We start from the raw sequence: 16,501 nt of genomic DNA, 5'->3' as shown, positions 1-16,501 counted from the left end.
GAAGACCAGGGCAATTGTTGACGCCATCACAGGTAGAGCTCGATGGTGAGTGGTCCAGCACCCAGATGGAGTCGCCTTTGGACGAGAGCAGCTCTAGCGGAGAGCTTGGGCGACAAAGGTAGTTTGTCAACCTTGCCGATTGGGGTGGCTGGTCCCGTTTGCCAGTGATTCCCTCAGGGAGGACGATTGTTATCTCGGCGTAGCGGTACATCGCCTCCGCCAGCTGCAAGGCAAATTTGCTCTCTTCGCATACTGGATCGAGGTCTCCTACGCCAAGCCAGATGTACTGTAACTTGTCGTTACAAACGTAGGGCGGCTGGCGACGGCCTGTATCCACTGCCTTTTTAATTGCGTGGAGAACATTGGGCCTCAAGCACCAGGATTCCCCCACGTTCCGCTCGAACAGGGACCCAGTCGAGATTGCGGCGAAGGTAGGGTACCTGTCAGATTCCGCAAAATTTTTGACGAACGAGTACGGATCCTCCAGAGTGGGAGGCTCGGTCCCGGAGTCCGCAGCGACTCTTCTAGGACAGTCTCGCCACAAATTTTCAACATCGTTGGCCGGTCCGACGTCGAACACCTCCATATCACAGCCGTCTGATGGGAGATGGCCGATGTTGATGAAACTGATGCACCTTTTTCGGCAGTCGTTATATGCGAATTCGTAGGCCAATCCTCCGTCGACCAGATACTGCTGTGCTGGAAGTACCCTTTTTCTCACTTCGAATCGAACCGAGGGGGGATGAGGCATGCTGAGGAGCGGCAGGATGGGTTTCGTATGAACACCACGATATGCAGCTTTAACTTAGGTGGCCCACGTTGCCGCCACAGAGAGGCATGACTGCATGAGGCACGCTGACAATAAGTCGGGGAAAATTCGTTCCAGAGGCACCGGACCACATAAGCGATAGCTAAAAATGGTGACTTAGCTGGTGAAGATTGCGAAGGAACTGGTGATTATGATAGATACTGAACTTCTGATCCACATTCGAGGCGGTACAGCTTACAAGTCTACATGTACACACAACGGAACGGTCCTCTGTTGTCTCGTGTTGTTGCGTAAAGCGTTAATACGATATACTTGAGACGCGTGGTCACATCACATCAGCAAGTCGTTCATGTTTAGGCGGAGGTTTCTTGCATCTCGACCCACAACCCGTTCTGAAGACTTAGGTGAACAAATAGCTATCGCGGTTGTCAAGCGCAGATTCAAACATACCTTGGCGTACGTCGTGAGATGACTCCGCATCCAGACGCGCTCGAGACCATCAACCGCATACGGGCTCCGTTCCACGCCCGGCGGAGGCATCGATTCCGGGTGGGCGTCCTGGCGCAGCTTGATGTCGGAGAAGCGCTGGAGGAGGCGGACGAGCATGAACGACGCCTCATTGTAGGCGAACTGGAGAATGCAGGCACGCATCAGCCAATTGTCCTCGGAACGGTCGAGCGCCGTAGTGACGGAGAGACAAGGAACGCTCGACAATAAGAGTGAGAGCGGCGGCGACGGACCTGTTGGCCGAGACAGATGCGCGGGCCTGCGTTGAAGGGCAGGAAGATGAACGGGTTGGGGACGAGGTACTTCTGGACGCGGTCGTCGATGAACCTGTCAGGGTCAAACGAGAGAGCTGCTCGGCGGCTGTGGCGTCAGACGTGTGTGGCGCAGATGGGCGAGCGGGAGGCGGACGAACCGTCTGGGCCCCAAAGGTCCTTCCTGCGGTGCATGAGCAGAACCGAGTAGAGGCACCGGACGCGGGGCGGGATGTACCAATCCGGTTGCCCGTCCGTCGGGTTCTTCCAGGTCATGCCCTGGATCGAGCACCTTCACAAGCTCATGTCAGCGCAGCCATAGCGAGCGCCTGTGGGCTGCTTACCGCGAGTTCAGTGGTCTGCGCTCTCCGCGTGAGCCAAATTGTACGCGACATATCGCGGATAGCACTCACACTGGGGGATACAGGCGCAGGACCTCGTTGATGAATGCGCGCATATACTTCATCTCCCGAATGTCGTCGTACGTCGGCCGCCTTGACGGCCCGACCACGTCCAGCACCTCCTCACGTAGCCGTCTCAGCACGTCCGCATGTTCCGCGAGCGCGAACACCGCGAACGTCAGCGTGCAAGCAGTAGTATCCCGTCCGGCGAGGAGGATGTTCAGCGTCTCGTCCTTGAGCACCTTGCCGTCTGTTCCCCAGTCAGCGTGCGTCCCACTCTTCGCGCTCCAGCGAAACTCACCGTCCGTGAACTTGACGAGGTGCTCGAGCAAAGTCTCGTCGTCCCGCACGTCCTTCTCGATATCCTCCTCCACACGCTGCCGCTCCGCCTTCTTCCGGAGCGCCTCGCCCACGATCGGGTCGATGAACTCGTGCACGGCCGCGAGGTGCTCCTCCACCTTGTCGCCCCAGAACTCGAACAGCGGCCACGACTGCAGGAACCGTCCGCGTATCGCCGTCGCCTCCAGCCCGTTCTGGAAAGCCTGCACGAAGCGATCAGCGGGGTGTACGCTCGACTTGTCCGCCCGGGTTGCATTGGGACCACGGTACGTGGACGGGTAGGGGATGGGCGCGTCTAGCGAGCGCACGTCCTTGCCGAAGAGGAACTCTGTCGCAGAGTCCATCGTGAAGCGCGACACGATGTCTTGCCAGTCGACGGGGACGCCCTCCTTCAGGCGGGAGGCCACCTTGTTGAGCGCATGCTCCGCATGCCTGAAGAGGTTAGCTGTGGACGCAGGGGCAGATGCTAGAACCATACCTATCAAAAATGTCAAAATGCGTGATCCTATCCTTGCTGAAGAACGGACGGGTCATTGTGCGGTGAAATCTTGACGTGTCTCAGCACCCTTTCGTGGAATTCGCATGGTGAACAACACTCACTTCCACATTTCGCCTTTGTGTACGGGGGTCAAGTCAGTGGACGCGCGCATCAATCAGGTCATACAAGAGGACACACCATCAGAGTTGAACACGCCAGACCCGAGGAGCGTATTCAGCTGTCCGAAGAGCAACGGTCCTGTCCCGACCCCAGCCTTTCAATACGGGAGCTTGCATATCGACGACGAATGGGATTCTCACCTTTCTCGTAGTGGGTGAACTCAGTCGCGAGCATCGTCTGCGCGGGCCGGCCCGAGGAAACAAGGTTTCATCTTGAGCTTCTCGCAACCATACCCGAGTTCGCGGTACACGACGACCACATACCTTGATATGCTCGGGCTCGCACGTAAACATCTACGCTTGGGATCAGGATTGGGCATATCGAGGACGCCAAGAATGGGCACGTACCCTATCCTCAAACAGGACCCTCAAGTTGAACGTGTTGCCGTACTTTTCGGTATATCTGAACAAGTTCTCGACTACACACAGCCACCGGGGAGAGAAGAAGACGCTCGGTGAGCGTATGCCTTGGACGTCCAATGTCTAGAGCCTCTACTGTCTCGCTTTCTAGACGCTGGCTAGAGCTCCTTTGGCGCAGGGACAGCACTGGTCCCGCTGACAAACGATCATGTCGCGAAACTCACCGAGGTACATCTTCGCGTCCTCCTGGAACATCCTCACGATGAGATCGACGCTCCCGGGCAACTTGTGGTCGACCTCCTGGGGGATGAGGGCGCCGCTGGCGGCGGCATCGCGCCTGGCCTTCCAAGCACGCCATTGGACGAGTGCGGTGAAGGCGAGCGGCCAGGAGAGCACGTAGGCGAGGATGAACAAGTACGAAGGGGGACGACGGGAGAGGTGGGCGGAAATGAGCTGGAGGAGGCCGTGGGCGATGGCAGGGGGGAAGATGATGCTGGGGAGCTGGCGGAGGAGATAGCGCGGGCCCGGAGGGAGTGAGGGCGGCATCGTGGGGGTCGGTGGGCGACTGGTGACTGTTCGAGCAGCTACTCTGGGAGAGGGCGGAGGGAGGGGCTCGGTGAGCGCGACGTCCGGGTAGGCCATGGCTCGTGATTGGAAGATGACAGCCTCTTAGCCCGACCTCACGGAATTGGACAAGACAAGCGTGCTGCTGCGTGTGTCCCCCGCAAGCGCTACCATCGCACCCTCCGCAGACGCCCTACCGCCCACGGGGTCACCGCTCATTGCCCCCAGCGTTTCCATCGTTAATGCTCATACCGTATGTTGCGTCCCAAACGCTCGAGCACAACGCGAACATTCGACGATCCCTCCCTCCGCCCTCTCCATTGCGCTCCGACCGGAGCCGACAAGTGACTGCAGGTCTTGATCGTTCCGGTTAGCGTTCTCGACGCGATCCGCTACTCATGGCCGTGAATGTATAGTGGTAGCGGGCCATCTCTCAAGGCGATCCAGGACTCAACCGGGCACATTCCAAAAGTCGCGCATTTATCGACGCTCCGCACAAGACTAAAGGCCGGGGATATTAGGAGAAACCTGACTGAGCGACTTCGGGCGTTCCCTTCACACGCACAAGAAGACCGATTTGGATCAGCAAGCGTACTTATCGGGACGGATCACAATGGCCGTCCTCGAGTTCGGCGATTGTTTCCCATACCCATCCGCATGTTCGCCGATTCCTGTCTGCCCAGTTTCGTCCCGTCCATTTCAACACGTTTACTAACATACAGACGCAGATTCTTATTACAGCCCATTCATCCGCTCTCAGTCAAAGTGTATCCCTCCATCTGCGATATACTGCGAAGAGACGTATGAGAGCACGGTCCACGATCGTCACAGAAAGCCAGGGCTGCACTCACAGTTTGCCCTGCGCAGAATGAACGAAAGCCAGATGAGAACGTTCCCACACCTTCCACGCCTGCAGATACTCACCGGTGACATAGGACGAATCGTCGGACACAAGGAAAGACACGAGACCGGCAATTTCACTAGGCTGCCCGATCCGTCCAAGCGAGTTCTGGAACTGCACAGTATACGTTCAGCACTCGACCAGCGGCGTAGTAAGGTATGCCGTCGAGCACTTACCGTGCTCTTCCACGCGCCCTTGGGCTGTCCGCCAACTTTGTTGTGATAGTCGTCAATCTCCTGGACTGCTCAGAAATACGTCAATCATTCTTCAGAGGGGGCGCAGGTACAGCAGACGCACGGAGCGGGGTATCGATGGTACCAGGGGCATAAGCGTTCACCGTGATTCCGTACTGGCCGTAGTCCAGTGCGGCGGCTTGGGTCAGACCCCGGACGGCGAACTTCGTCGCGCAGTACGCGGAGTGCTGCGGGAGTCCTACGAACGCAGGCAAGCCACGGAGCATCGTGAGTGCACACGCACACTAGTACTGCAGCGGAAAGGGTGGAAATCCGTACCTCTCTTGCCGGCAATGGACGCCGCGCCGATGATGCGCCCGCCCTTGCCTTGCTTGATGAGCTGGATCGCGGCATACTTGTACGAGAACCACACTCCCTTGACGTTGATGTTGAGCAGTCGGTCGAGTTCCTCGGTGGGCGCTGGCAGGATGGTCACACTGAGCTCTAACCAAAGGCAGATGGGAGGCGGGCCATACTCTCATGCAGGACACGATTGATCGCCACACCCGCGTTCGCGACGATCTACGAGCACCCCCGACTCAGCACAAACGCGTCCCTCGGGTGGAAGCAGGCCGATCTCGTACCGCGTAGAGCGACCCAAGCTCCTGCACGACCGTGTCGACCAGCCGCTTCACGTCCTCTTCCTTGGAGACGTCCCCGAAGACGGTCGCGACCCGCGTCTTGTGCTCGCTCCGCAACGTGTTCGCGAGTTCCTCTAGCCGGTCTTTCGACCTGGGCAGATCGAACAGGCCCAACTCGTAGCCGTCCTTGGCAAGCCGAAGCGCAATGCCTCGTCCGATGCCTTCGGCGGCCCCGGTTATGATTGCGACCCGCTTCTCGTTCGACGTCGGCGCGCTCATGCTGGATTGCTGGTGGGGGAGGATGGGAGGCTTGATGGGAGGCTTGATGACTAGGACGCAAGATTCTCAGTCTCGTTTTTCTATCCGGAATGCATCCTCTGTGGCGCCCTCTAGTGCGTCCTCTAGCGCGGGTGCCCAAATGTTCAAAGTGGAAACATCGACCATGGAGCGCGGTTGAGATGCTGATGCTGATGCTGAAGACATACCGACGCGCAAGAGACAACGGCCTACCGTCTCGTCATATGGTCTGGCGTGGCGGCCGAGCCGACAAGGAGCTTACCCCCGTGCGTCCACTCGCCATCAAATGTCGCTAATTAGCAGCAACAAAGACCACGAGCGGGAGAGCCATCAGGCCATATGAGCGGTCATCTGCTTAAGTCCAATGCACCTGACCACCTAGTCCCTTAGACTAAAACTCCAGCAAGCACGCGCCGTTGACCGTGAGTCGATCGGTTGTGTCCATCATATGACGAACCTGTGACAAACAACGTCACCACTTCCATGTTGCACCTCATACTCTCGAGTATTTGAGTGTATGACAAGTAAATGACGTCAGGTTTTGATCTACATCAAATCCTTAAGAATGCGCACTCGGTATGTATTCCACGGCAAAGTACTAGACGAAGATGCAGCCACAAGCTAAGTCTGATAGTCCGAGTGGACAGTGCCCGGCGGGTGATATTTACATATTTAGTCAGCGTGGCAAAGAAGTAGTGTTAAGACGTGTGTAACCCCTCTCGGTATTTATTGTGCACATACAGTGATTAACGGGTCCTTGGGACAGTCAAATCGTGGTCCCTGTATTATGCCGATCCCTGTCCCTTCTGTTCAAATCGAAGTAGGTAGTTATATAAAGCATCACATGAAGTATGCTCACCTGTAATTGTGGGATGAACCAAGGGCGTATGAACCAGATCGAAGGAACTGTTGTGAGTTTTCCGTTATCGTGCGGCGTGCCTCCATGGGTCCTTGGGACAAGCGCTTAATTTCCTTGTAGAGATGAGAACGCTTCTAGCCGACGTTAGCCGAGGCCCGATATGGGTAATTGACATATAAACGCCCGGCCCAACGAGCGAGGGACCACTTGTCCCACCGTTGAAACGAGTATCCAGGCCCTCCCTTCGAATATCACCTCAAAACGCTGGGAACAGGATGTTATGAATGCAATGTTTATGCATAGCCAATTTTAAGAGAATCAGTCATCATAAGCATGCATGATCTTGTCCTGATTCAGTCACACAATTGCTTTTCTCAGGATTTCCTCTACAAAAATCGGGGTAGCGACTTCATGAATCCGTCTGATCACCTGAAATTCAGGGGCGGTACAGGTGCAAGGATATTATATACATATATGAATTATTTCTGGTCAGTGCATTGGGAGGGGAGCGGCAAATTGGGTAGTGTCCCAAGGACCCATGGTGTCCCAAGGAGCCGTTCATCACTGTATATCATAGTTTGAGACCCCGCAACAGTACGCATTAATGGGGTAGTGGTAACCTGGGTCGTTGCCATCGACCCGCCGGGGGTTCGATTCCCCCTCAATGCATTATTGGGTTCAACGGGTAATTGTTTTGCCAATTCCGTAGATGAATCAGTTCACCTAGGGGGCTTTACTGTGCATATACGCGCAGAGCAAAGAATGTGTCCCTATGAGCTGCCCGAAAGTGACCAGTCTCATCTAGTCAGTTTCTTCCATGGGGCAAAGGTGTTCACAGACACTCTAACACAGAACTCCGATCATGAATTCATCGCAATTTGAACCTTAGCAGATGACATCGCCGAAGCTTCGAGGAATCATAGTTGCGATTTGGGGAATCGAAGCCGAACGTGGTACACGGATAGGTCTCAATACACATACATGGAGTGGCGCAACAGGCGGATCCCCTGACTTCTGATACACTGCTTCCTACCTTCGGGCAGAGCTTTCAGCCCCTTGTCTTCGCGCCCATCCGCGACAGATTGTATGCAGCGGAGATAAGCGTGACATGCCTAGCGGTGCCAACACAGGGTTATCACACCACTCTCAAGAAACCACTGGGCAGCCAAGGACGACGTACGTGAACCCTTGGACGGCGTTGCCCAACGCGTCCCCAGCGGCCGAGATCTCCTCCGTGCACAACCCAAGATGGTTGCCGTATTGCAGGAAGTCCTGTGTATCTCGACTGAGGTCACTGGTCTGCGGAGGGTGTGCCCCTGTAGAGCGAGAACGCACCTCGAACATTGCGACGGCCTTGTTGAGCATCGCTCTGTCGTACTCCCCTGCGCGGGCGAGCGCCTCAATGCACCTGAGTGCACGCAACATAAAAACACAAACAGAAACAACCAGACGCGTCGATAGCAGCTCACCAGAGGGTGCAGAGACAGAAGGTGCCCTCCTCTCCGCCGACGCCGTCGTCCGTCTTTGATACATCGTAGCGGTAGACGAGACCCTGCGACCGTGTTACTATGAGCTTGTCGAGCGCAATACATATGTACAAGAGGCCCAACTCACATTCGACGTCAAACCACCGCGCTCGGGAGACATCAAAACAGCCTTGAGCGTATTCAAGAAGCGCGGATCGGCCTGTAACCAGTGCGATCAGCATGCGCGTTGCTGCGAAGCCCAATTATCGCTGCAGGTCGCTTACGGGCGTAGAGAAGAACACGAGCGGCATGATGAGCAGCGACGAGTCGAGGATGTCCAGGTCCTCGTAGCTCTGCGCAAAGAACTGCTTCTCCTTGTTGTACCCCTTCTGCATGATGTCTTCATAGAGCCGGTCCCGTGCCTCGTACCAGGCAGTGCGACGCAGGCACGGGAGAGAGCGCTTCTCTGCGAGTCGGATGCCTAATGAATAAGTCAGTACCATCGATGAATGCGGGGCGCACAGATCCCCGCTATGCAGAGCAGAGACGACTTACCACGGTCGATCGCGACCCACATCATGACCTAGATGTTGATAGCGTCGATGTCGACCGTTATCAATGAGCATGAATGCTTGCCTTCGAATACTGAGAGACCGCACTGTGGTTAGCATCTTGTTGCAGTGCTTGGGTGTGATCCTTACCGTGAAGTGTCTATGGCGGTTCCGGACTTCCCTGGAGACATTACGATAGTTCAATAGCTCGTTAGGGATGAGGATTTATGGACAAACACACCATATGGACCTGTGAAACGGTCAGTACGATGAGAGGGCGGAGTAGACAGGACAAACATACAAGTCCGGCTCATCGACATGTGCGATGACGACTGCATCGAATAGCGCTTAGGTGTGAGGACCCCGCTCAGAGTCTGACTGCTCACATTCTACGCTGAAAAGACGACACGTCCGTCAGGAATCGTTTCAATCATCGTTTGGTCGACTTTGCACATACATCTCGCGCACGGCGACCCTGGGATGAACGGCTATCAGCAAAACGCAGGGATGTGCATCCCTAGTGGGTGTCTCACCAAGTGTCGTACCCCTTTCCTCGAACGGATCAGCCGCAGATACGAATATAGATCCATATGATTGACGTACCAAGGGGCGTCCAAACTATGGCGCAAACGCTTGAATGCTTGAAAGTCGAGAAAGACGGACAGAACTCACCTTCTGTGAGAGGTATATACAATCCATACTGTAGGAGCATCTCCATCAGCACTGGCCTATGAGGGAGAGGCGCATACATACAGCTCGCCGTAAATGTCCTGGTGAACAGGGGGTGCATGAGCGAGCCCGGATGCTAGCAGGAGCGCGCACGGAGACACACCAACTGTACGTGATCTATTGCGCCGTTCCCAATTCTGGAACGCGCAGCCGTATCAGACGATGCCACTCGTGACGCCTCCAAGGACACAGGCGCACCGTACGGGCTTCGATCCCTTGTAGCCATCAAGGTGCCATAGCTCTTCTTCCGGGAACTCTTTCTCACCTACGTCGCGACCTAACGTCAGCCACGCCGGGCGTATAAGCGCTTGCAAACCGACTCACCGTGAATAGTGTACCTATGTGGCGTGGACCATTCCGAAGCAACGCGAGTGTGAGCGGAGACCCGAGCAGTCCGGAGAAGATCAATCGTACATGATCTTAAGCGAGCCGTCCGGATCCCGCGTACGCACGCGCTCGAAGATGAACTCCATGTACGCTGTAGGGCCACGGGTGTATCAAAGCACAAGTCGATCATACACGCGAATAGTGCGCACCGTTCGCTTCATAGGTGAACCCAAGTCGGATGAGTGCGTACAGGATGAAGGACGAGTCGCGGATCCAAGAGGCACTATAGGACCGCGGTACAGCTCTGAGAAACGGTAATAGCAGAGCTTACGGCGGCCGCCGACGCACCGGTAGTCCCAGTTCCTCGTGCCGCCGATATACTCTGGGAGGCTGAACGTCGGGCTCGCGATGACCGCCCCAGTGGGCTCGTAGATGAGGAGCTTGAGCGCGAGCGCGCTGCGGTTGACGGCTTCCTTCCACGAGCCGGAGTAGGTGGAGCGGCCGATCCAGGACGTCCAGTACCTGTTCGTTTGCTGTGAGGAGTCGATCAGCGGGACGGGTTGTACGGGACGGCAGCGTGCGCACCTCGAGAAGTTCGCGCAAAAGCTCCTACGAAGGTAGTAATGGAGCGTCAGTGTGATGCCGAGAGAACGAGGACGAGGAGATCGCACTTTGGTCAAGATCGGGTCATCCCGGGGACGGAGGCTCGACGCGCCCGCGACAAGCTCTGTGCAACCAAGCTCTCGCGTCAATCGGGATCTCTGAGCGCGCGATGACCAACGCACTGTCGTACGGCACGCCCAGTTCCCTCGCGGTCTTGTGCGTCGGGCGGGCCTGAGCGGGCAAGTGGACCTCCGGCGGGGTGCGGAGGACGAAGGTGAGGACCTGGCCCTCCCTCAGCGTGATCTCGGTCCAGACGCCCTTGCCCTTGTGCCCCTTGTGCTCGAGGTCGAGGTAGTGGAACTGAACCTCCGGGTCGGGGAGGTCGTCGAGGACGTGCTCGGCGACGTAGCGGAGGTCGAGCTTGAGGTTGGCCTCCTTGGAGTCGAAGACGGCGGTGTGGTGGGGGGCGGTGGGGGAGTCTGCGGGCTCGGCGGCGGCGACGGAGGTGTCGATGTCGATGTCGGTGGTGTGGGGGGAGCGTGCGTAGTTGAAGGCGGGGGCGCACTCGACGCGGAGGGGCATGGTGCCGCGGATGACCTCGACGCGGCGGATGAGCCATGCGAGGAGCGGGCGGGCGGTGGCGCTGCTGGGCTGGCGGGGGAGGTAGTCTGAGGAGGGGGGTGAGCTCGAAGGATGAGGCTTGCGCAGGGCGTGATGAGACTGACCGGTGACGGTGGCTACGCCTTCTTCGTTGAGGAACCTGGAAGGAGGTCAGTGGGAGTCTGGTGTGAGTGGCGCGATATGCACTTGGTTTGGAGGATCTGCGAGGTTCAAGTGAGAAGGCAGGTGATCTGGACAGACGAGAGGCCCTACGTTTGAGTTGGGCAAGTAGTTCTGTTTGGTGGTGAAGGGCTTGATTGGGGTGATGGAGAAATGGCCACCCTAAGTTGGGCGAGATGAGGGGTACATGGTGTACTGAACGAGATTGAAACGGACCTTGTCCTTGTCGAGGATGCGGGCAAAGACAGAGGGAGAGTCGAAGTTGGGGACACAGTAGCTCTCGACTAAGGGGGGATATTAGGGCATACGTGATGGGAAGACACACGGGATGATGGCGGGGTTGGGGAAGAGAAGGATGGGACGGGAGAAGAGAAGGGAGGCGGAAGGGACTGACTGGAACCATCGATGCTGACCTGGGATGGAGAGCAGGAGGGGGTGAGAGATTAGGGCTGATAGATGAGGAGGGGACATACGAGGGCAGCGGTGCGCAGGTTGCCAATTCTACACGAAGGGGGTGTTAATGAGACTCGAGGGGAGGGAGGGGGTGGGCAGGGACTCACAAGCCATGGTCGGCGATGGGGAGATAGTCTCTGGATTCGGGGTTGGGCTGGCAGACGTTCATCGCGAACGTGGATGCGGATTGGGACATCGTCAGCGTGGGCTTGGGCTTGGGCTTGGGCTTATAAGTCGCGGGCGGGAGCGAGTGTGGGCTCGCAGTCGCAGGGTTCACCGTCGCAGGGCTCGCAGTCGGCCTCAGCCCCGGCCATACGCGCAGCTTCCCCACGTGATCGTGCTCCGCCTCCCACCAGCACCGTCTCACTGGAGTATCAATGACTCCCACCCTCATCTTTTATGGACGCCATTCGAACAAAGCAGACAGTCTTCGTCTTTAACTCGATATCTATGACGTATTGCGCGCGTCGGCGGCACCACGACAATTCTCCATGTCCCGTCACATCTTATCTTCAATTGCCGGTTTCTTCAGCAGATACCAGTCCTCTTCAACAGTCTTGTGAGCCCCAGACAACCCCAGAACACCGTGAGCAGTCTGAGCATGCGGGGTTCCTTCTTGTTTCGCGGATTGGATCAGATCTAAACAAGTTGGTCTCTAAGCTCGATATCACCTCCTTCCACGAGGGAGCTCACAACCGATTCCAAACCCCCAGTGACCGGCCGCCGACCTCCTCGAGGAACCGCACTACGATCTCACTCCCGAAGCTGCTATCTCGCAGAAATCCGACCGTCGTCCGGCGCAGTCGTCTGTTTGCGAACGGCTTCACTCGAAGCGTGACCCTACTATCACCCCACCCAGAAAACTCGACATCTGATAGAGACGAACCAACTGTGATCTTTTGTAAAAGGCAAGGTGCCGTCCTCTGAAATGCAAACACGCACGTTCTGTAATTCTGTAGGCGGTCTCCAGGGCACAAGGATACTACCATCTGAGGTAGACGCCTGTCCACCAAGAATATCCATCTTGATGTCAGACGGGGGACAGTCAAGCCGAATCGACTTCACGGCAACCTCACGATGGTCACAACAGAATCTCCCCCCTCGCCACTCCCCTTGTACGTACTGCATTCACGCTAGTGTGGCGTCTTTACAGAAATCAGTGTAACAAATGATACATCTGCTTGTGTCTCAGTCCCCGTGAGCAAATGGCACCAATAGCTCCAACATATCAAGATACGAGTCTCACAAGCTTCGAGCTGGAGAGACCGGCTGCTTACCAGCAGGAAGGATCCAATAATGTCTGACGTTCCTGCAAACCTCAGATACGAGGTTTGCCCATCGCACTATAGTTAGCACCTGCCTCGCGCGATGCGCCGTTGGACGGCAACGACAGGCGGCCTTGCATCCACGTTCATTGCCAATCAGCCAATTCACGTATAGGCGAGCTATACTAGCAATAGGCTTCTCGCGATACATAGCCTTGGAGGAAGTAGTCAGTGAGAATTCCTCGGTCAACAGTCCTACCCGCAGATAAGAGCGCAACATGTCTCCTATGCAGTACACATCCCAAGAATAAGGATCCAATTGCGTGATGCCAGGAGGGTGGCGGCAGACGGTGTCGGGTAGAGACACAGGGCCTTGAACACCGGGCTTCAGCGGGAGTCGCCGCGACCGGTCGAAGTCGATGATATAAACCCGTCCAGCCTCCACGCGACGTGCCTCTTGTTCCGTTGCTGCGAGGACATTGCCATCCCATAGATCCTGAATCGAAGAAGTCTACTGAGCTTGCTGATCAGGACGTGAAACATGAATACGTACCATATGGGCGATTCGCTGGTCGTGCAGATACGCCACTCCCTGAGATCACGTTGTACGTGAGCCAGGACGTCGCATAGAATTGATCTCAACTGACCTCTAGAATTTGGTCAATGACATCCAGTATTGAGCTGAGCTTTGGATTCAACACCATGTTCACTGCGTCAAGTCGCGGCATGATCGCCAGCACCTTGTCGGAACGAACCACTTCACAAGGTATGACGTGATTCACGTGTCTACCGCTGCGCCATCGCATACGAGACGAGCGTAAGCTGGGTGCTCTCCCGGTGATCGCGAGAGACCGAAACTCTCAACTTTCCACGATCTCTGCATCTGCTCGAAAGACAGAGCACTGGTTCTGCCTTCCTGTCACTTGTCGCATTCCCCCATTGGTCTCGCTGTTCTATGTTCTCTACCCACGAGTCTACCCGTCTACACGGATCCTATGCTGATACCGGCATGTAGTGTCTTCTAATCTTTCTAATGAGGCATGCTCGTTGAGTTTCATCTCAGAAGTGTGACCTTCCCGTAGAGGATTCATTCAGAGCATCGAGCAGAACTGCCCCAGGACTGACCGACAACCCGGCGGCGCGCCACCCCATTATTCACGGACGCTAATGTACTCACACCTGTAGATTATCTGAAACGTACATCCTCTTTCTGTTACGGAAGAACGGCCATGACTCATCTTCTATCAGTGAGCAGTCGATCTTCGGTCGAGTCAAAACAACAAGCAGTTTCGTCATCAGCCAGATTGGGACGGCGTGTGAACGCGTTGCGGGCGCCGGTGGCGCGAAGCATCGATGACCCGCTAGACCTGAAGCAGCGGACTTCGAGCGCGATGAGGAATCAGTAGCGTGCGTGCGGCAGCTGGGACGAATCGCGACTACCTCACTCGAATAAGCAAGCCTGTATCTTGTGTTCCATGTGATCCTCGGATGGCGGGCGCAGTGGCAGGAAGGGGGAACTTCGCTCGCTCATCATCTCAACGCTAGGAATAGCCGGCGCGGAACGATTATCGCCGTGGTGGGGTCATCTTTCTCTGGGCATTTCATTCTTTGGTAGTGAATAACTGATTAAGCGGCTGAGGTCTACGTCTGCGAAGCGGAAGGGAAAAAGACGAGTGGCAAGGCAGATGCGAAGCCGGAGAGGACTCAATCTCCGCCTGACCCGTGAGACGGTCTCCATTGAAGACAGACAATTAGAATATTTTATGACATCCCGCGGTACGCCGTCAAATCTTCTGAGCACCCACTGATTGAACTGATTGTACTCCTCGAATTTGCAACCTGAGGCTCCGAAGCATCAAGCTTCGGTCCTACACGAGTCTGACGGGCGGCCTCAATAGAAGCATGATGGATGGCACAACCCGTGGCACCATCCTAGGAATCCTGCTATACCGCTGTAACCCAACTGCCGCCGGATCCCCGCCGTCAAATGCGATGCGATTTTGTCTAGACATTGGAAAGCAGAATCGTCCTCCTAGATGGAAAGCCATATGATTCATGGACCTTCGGGTGGTCTCCGCTTCCAGGGCACAGGGTCTCAGGTATCGCGATCGGAGCTGAAACCCGTAAGCCTACGCTCACGGCTATATAGCTGACGGTGAATCATCCCGACTTCGTGGCAAACTACCATCTTTGCGACTTATTCTTCTTGTGCGCCATTGCCTTTGTATGTACTCCTTCACTACTTCTCGGGCTGTAGAATCCGCTGACTCGTCGAACCGCCAGGAATTTGCACAGACAGCCGCTGGCATCATGACTGACCCGGTTCTCAAGCATATTGCGGGTCATATCGTTGGTATGGTCGACGAACTCCCAGAAGTCTTCGTGACTTACGATGCACGGACCTCGAGAACTGGCAAGTTTCGGGTCGGGCAGATCGATTGCGTCTTCATCAAGTTGCCTGGTTCCGCGCAAACTGCGCACCCACCATGGATCAATTATGAGATCAGCACCACTTATGCGGCTCCGGTTCCAATCTGGGTTTTGAACCCGTCTCCTAACACCCAGCTCAACAGAGAGGGTCTGAAAAGGGCACTCGAAAGATACCGGGATTCCCCCACAGCCGTCATGGCCCAATATGACCTCAATCAGTGAAGAGACGTCGGTGTCGGTAAGTCTCATCACTTTCCCCGGTGCTCATGAGCTCAGCACTGACGATCTCGCTCACCTTCGTCCAATCACTATCAAGACGTGCAACCCGTACTCGCCCTTGCGATCTGCTTTTTAAGACTTTGTTGCTCTGTATACAATATATAAAAACAATTTCATCAGACTGTCGCAAAAGATGCTTGAACGCAGTGCTGCAAGTTGATCATTTCGTCGCTTAGGTGAACTCATTGTCCACATTGGTGGGATCTGCCTGATAAGAAGCTTGAGGTCTATTGTCGTGTCCATATTGCTTCCTAATGCATGCAGTCTTTGGAATAATAGTGAATGTATACGGCATAGCACGGCTAGCGACATCCCATGATCTCGCGGACTATAGGTGTCCATTGTCCTGAGCAGTCGAAGACTGTCGCCTACGTATCATGCTGACCGCGGAGAAGATGTCATCGCAACGTTCTGAGGCATTGATTACCCACCGCACTATGGTCAGCACCTGTCTGGCTCGATGTGCCGTAGGGCGGCAGCGACAGACACCGCTGCAACCACGCTCATCACCGATCAACCATTGCGCAAATCTGTCCACTATACGGGGCAGCGGCTTATCGCCAACGATGGTCTGCGATACCGTCATCAGTCAACTACATGGTGGTATTGCGACGCAACGCACCTCCAGGTACTCGAGGAACAGAGTTCCAGCACAGTAGACGTCCCATGAATACGGATCTAGGTGCGTGATGCCATTGGGATGACGGCACACAGTCTCTGGCAAAGCAACTGCGCCTTGGACACCAGGCTTCAAGTCGAGCTTGCGCGAACGATCAAAGTCGATAATGTATAACTTGTATGCCTTGAGGCGTGGGTCGAAAGCCGCCTCTCGATCTGACGTGGCGCGCACATAGGATTACACAAATCCTGGCAACATAGTGATGAGCGTCGTACCGGCG

At 55.8% G+C, this 16,501-nt stretch overlaps 4 protein-coding genes and 1 non-coding gene across 5 annotated transcripts; 2 read left to right on the top strand and 3 right to left on the bottom strand.

Annotated features, from left to right (window-relative positions):
- Positions 1 to 954: 954 nt before the first annotated feature.
- Positions 955 to 4,521, bottom strand: DICSQDRAFT_141321 (cytochrome P450 monooxygenase pc-3). Its single transcript, XM_007370852.1, has 14 exons — positions 3,509 to 4,521; positions 3,273 to 3,343; positions 3,189 to 3,218; positions 3,066 to 3,102; positions 2,944 to 3,003; positions 2,868 to 2,880; positions 2,746 to 2,814; positions 2,230 to 2,699; positions 1,941 to 2,178; positions 1,872 to 1,886; positions 1,689 to 1,819; positions 1,510 to 1,625; positions 1,220 to 1,399; positions 955 to 1,161 (listed from the first exon to the last, which is right to left on the bottom strand). The coding sequence occupies exons 1-14, from the start codon at positions 3,924 to 3,926 to the stop codon at positions 1,123 to 1,125; spliced, it is 1,887 nt and encodes a 628-aa protein (XP_007370914.1). The 5' UTR covers positions 3,927 to 4,521; the 3' UTR covers positions 955 to 1,122.
- A 6-nt stretch (positions 4,522 to 4,527) lies between these two features.
- Positions 4,528 to 5,992, bottom strand: DICSQDRAFT_157940 (acetoin reductase family protein). Its single transcript, XM_007370851.1, has 8 exons — positions 5,567 to 5,992; positions 5,459 to 5,504; positions 5,262 to 5,402; positions 5,047 to 5,181; positions 4,926 to 4,990; positions 4,773 to 4,863; positions 4,700 to 4,707; positions 4,528 to 4,637 (listed from the first exon to the last, which is right to left on the bottom strand). The coding sequence occupies exons 1-8, from the start codon at positions 5,840 to 5,842 to the stop codon at positions 4,605 to 4,607; spliced, it is 795 nt and encodes a 264-aa protein (XP_007370913.1). The 5' UTR covers positions 5,843 to 5,992; the 3' UTR covers positions 4,528 to 4,604.
- Positions 5,993 to 7,317: 1,325 nt separating this feature from the next.
- On the top strand, positions 7,318 to 7,388 carry DICSQDRAFT_t201. The gene has a single exon. It is a non-coding gene; the product is annotated as a tRNA-Gly (tRNA).
- Positions 7,389 to 7,631: 243 nt separating this feature from the next.
- DICSQDRAFT_93738 (glycoside hydrolase family 15 protein) lies at positions 7,632 to 11,873 on the bottom strand. The gene is made up of 33 exons (XM_007370850.1): positions 11,736 to 11,873; positions 11,649 to 11,676; positions 11,570 to 11,588; positions 11,392 to 11,459; positions 11,269 to 11,337; positions 11,203 to 11,216; positions 11,121 to 11,155; positions 10,578 to 11,063; positions 10,464 to 10,519; positions 10,378 to 10,401; positions 10,141 to 10,325; positions 10,002 to 10,075; positions 9,880 to 9,943; positions 9,790 to 9,803; positions 9,664 to 9,730; positions 9,569 to 9,602; positions 9,490 to 9,506; positions 9,409 to 9,436; positions 9,340 to 9,354; positions 9,270 to 9,283; positions 9,194 to 9,211; positions 9,123 to 9,130; positions 9,038 to 9,068; positions 8,978 to 8,986; positions 8,887 to 8,917; positions 8,822 to 8,830; positions 8,741 to 8,768; positions 8,470 to 8,666; positions 8,334 to 8,405; positions 8,189 to 8,271; positions 8,055 to 8,127; positions 7,900 to 7,991; positions 7,632 to 7,831 (listed from the first exon to the last, which is right to left on the bottom strand). Exons 1-33 carry the CDS (start codon positions 11,822 to 11,824, stop codon positions 7,768 to 7,770), a joined length of 2,115 nt encoding a protein of 704 aa, XP_007370912.1. The 5' UTR covers positions 11,825 to 11,873; the 3' UTR covers positions 7,632 to 7,767.
- A 3,056-nt stretch (positions 11,874 to 14,929) lies between these two features.
- On the top strand, positions 14,930 to 15,545 carry DICSQDRAFT_174977 (uncharacterized protein; the record flags this gene model as incomplete). Its single annotated transcript, XM_007370849.1, has 3 exons — positions 14,930 to 14,992; positions 15,043 to 15,117; positions 15,177 to 15,545. The coding sequence occupies 3 exons, from the start codon at positions 14,930 to 14,932 to the stop codon at positions 15,543 to 15,545; spliced, it is 507 nt and encodes a 168-aa protein (XP_007370911.1).
- Positions 15,546 to 16,501: the final 956 nt, after the last annotated feature.

The sequence above is a fragment of the Dichomitus squalens genome (genome assembly GCF_000275845.1).
Source record: "Dichomitus squalens LYAD-421 SS1 unplaced genomic scaffold DICSQscaffold_78, whole genome shotgun sequence".
Classification (NCBI taxonomy): domain Eukaryota; kingdom Fungi; phylum Basidiomycota; class Agaricomycetes; order Polyporales; family Polyporaceae; genus Dichomitus; species Dichomitus squalens.
This window is presented reverse-complemented; position numbering and strand designations above follow the sequence as displayed.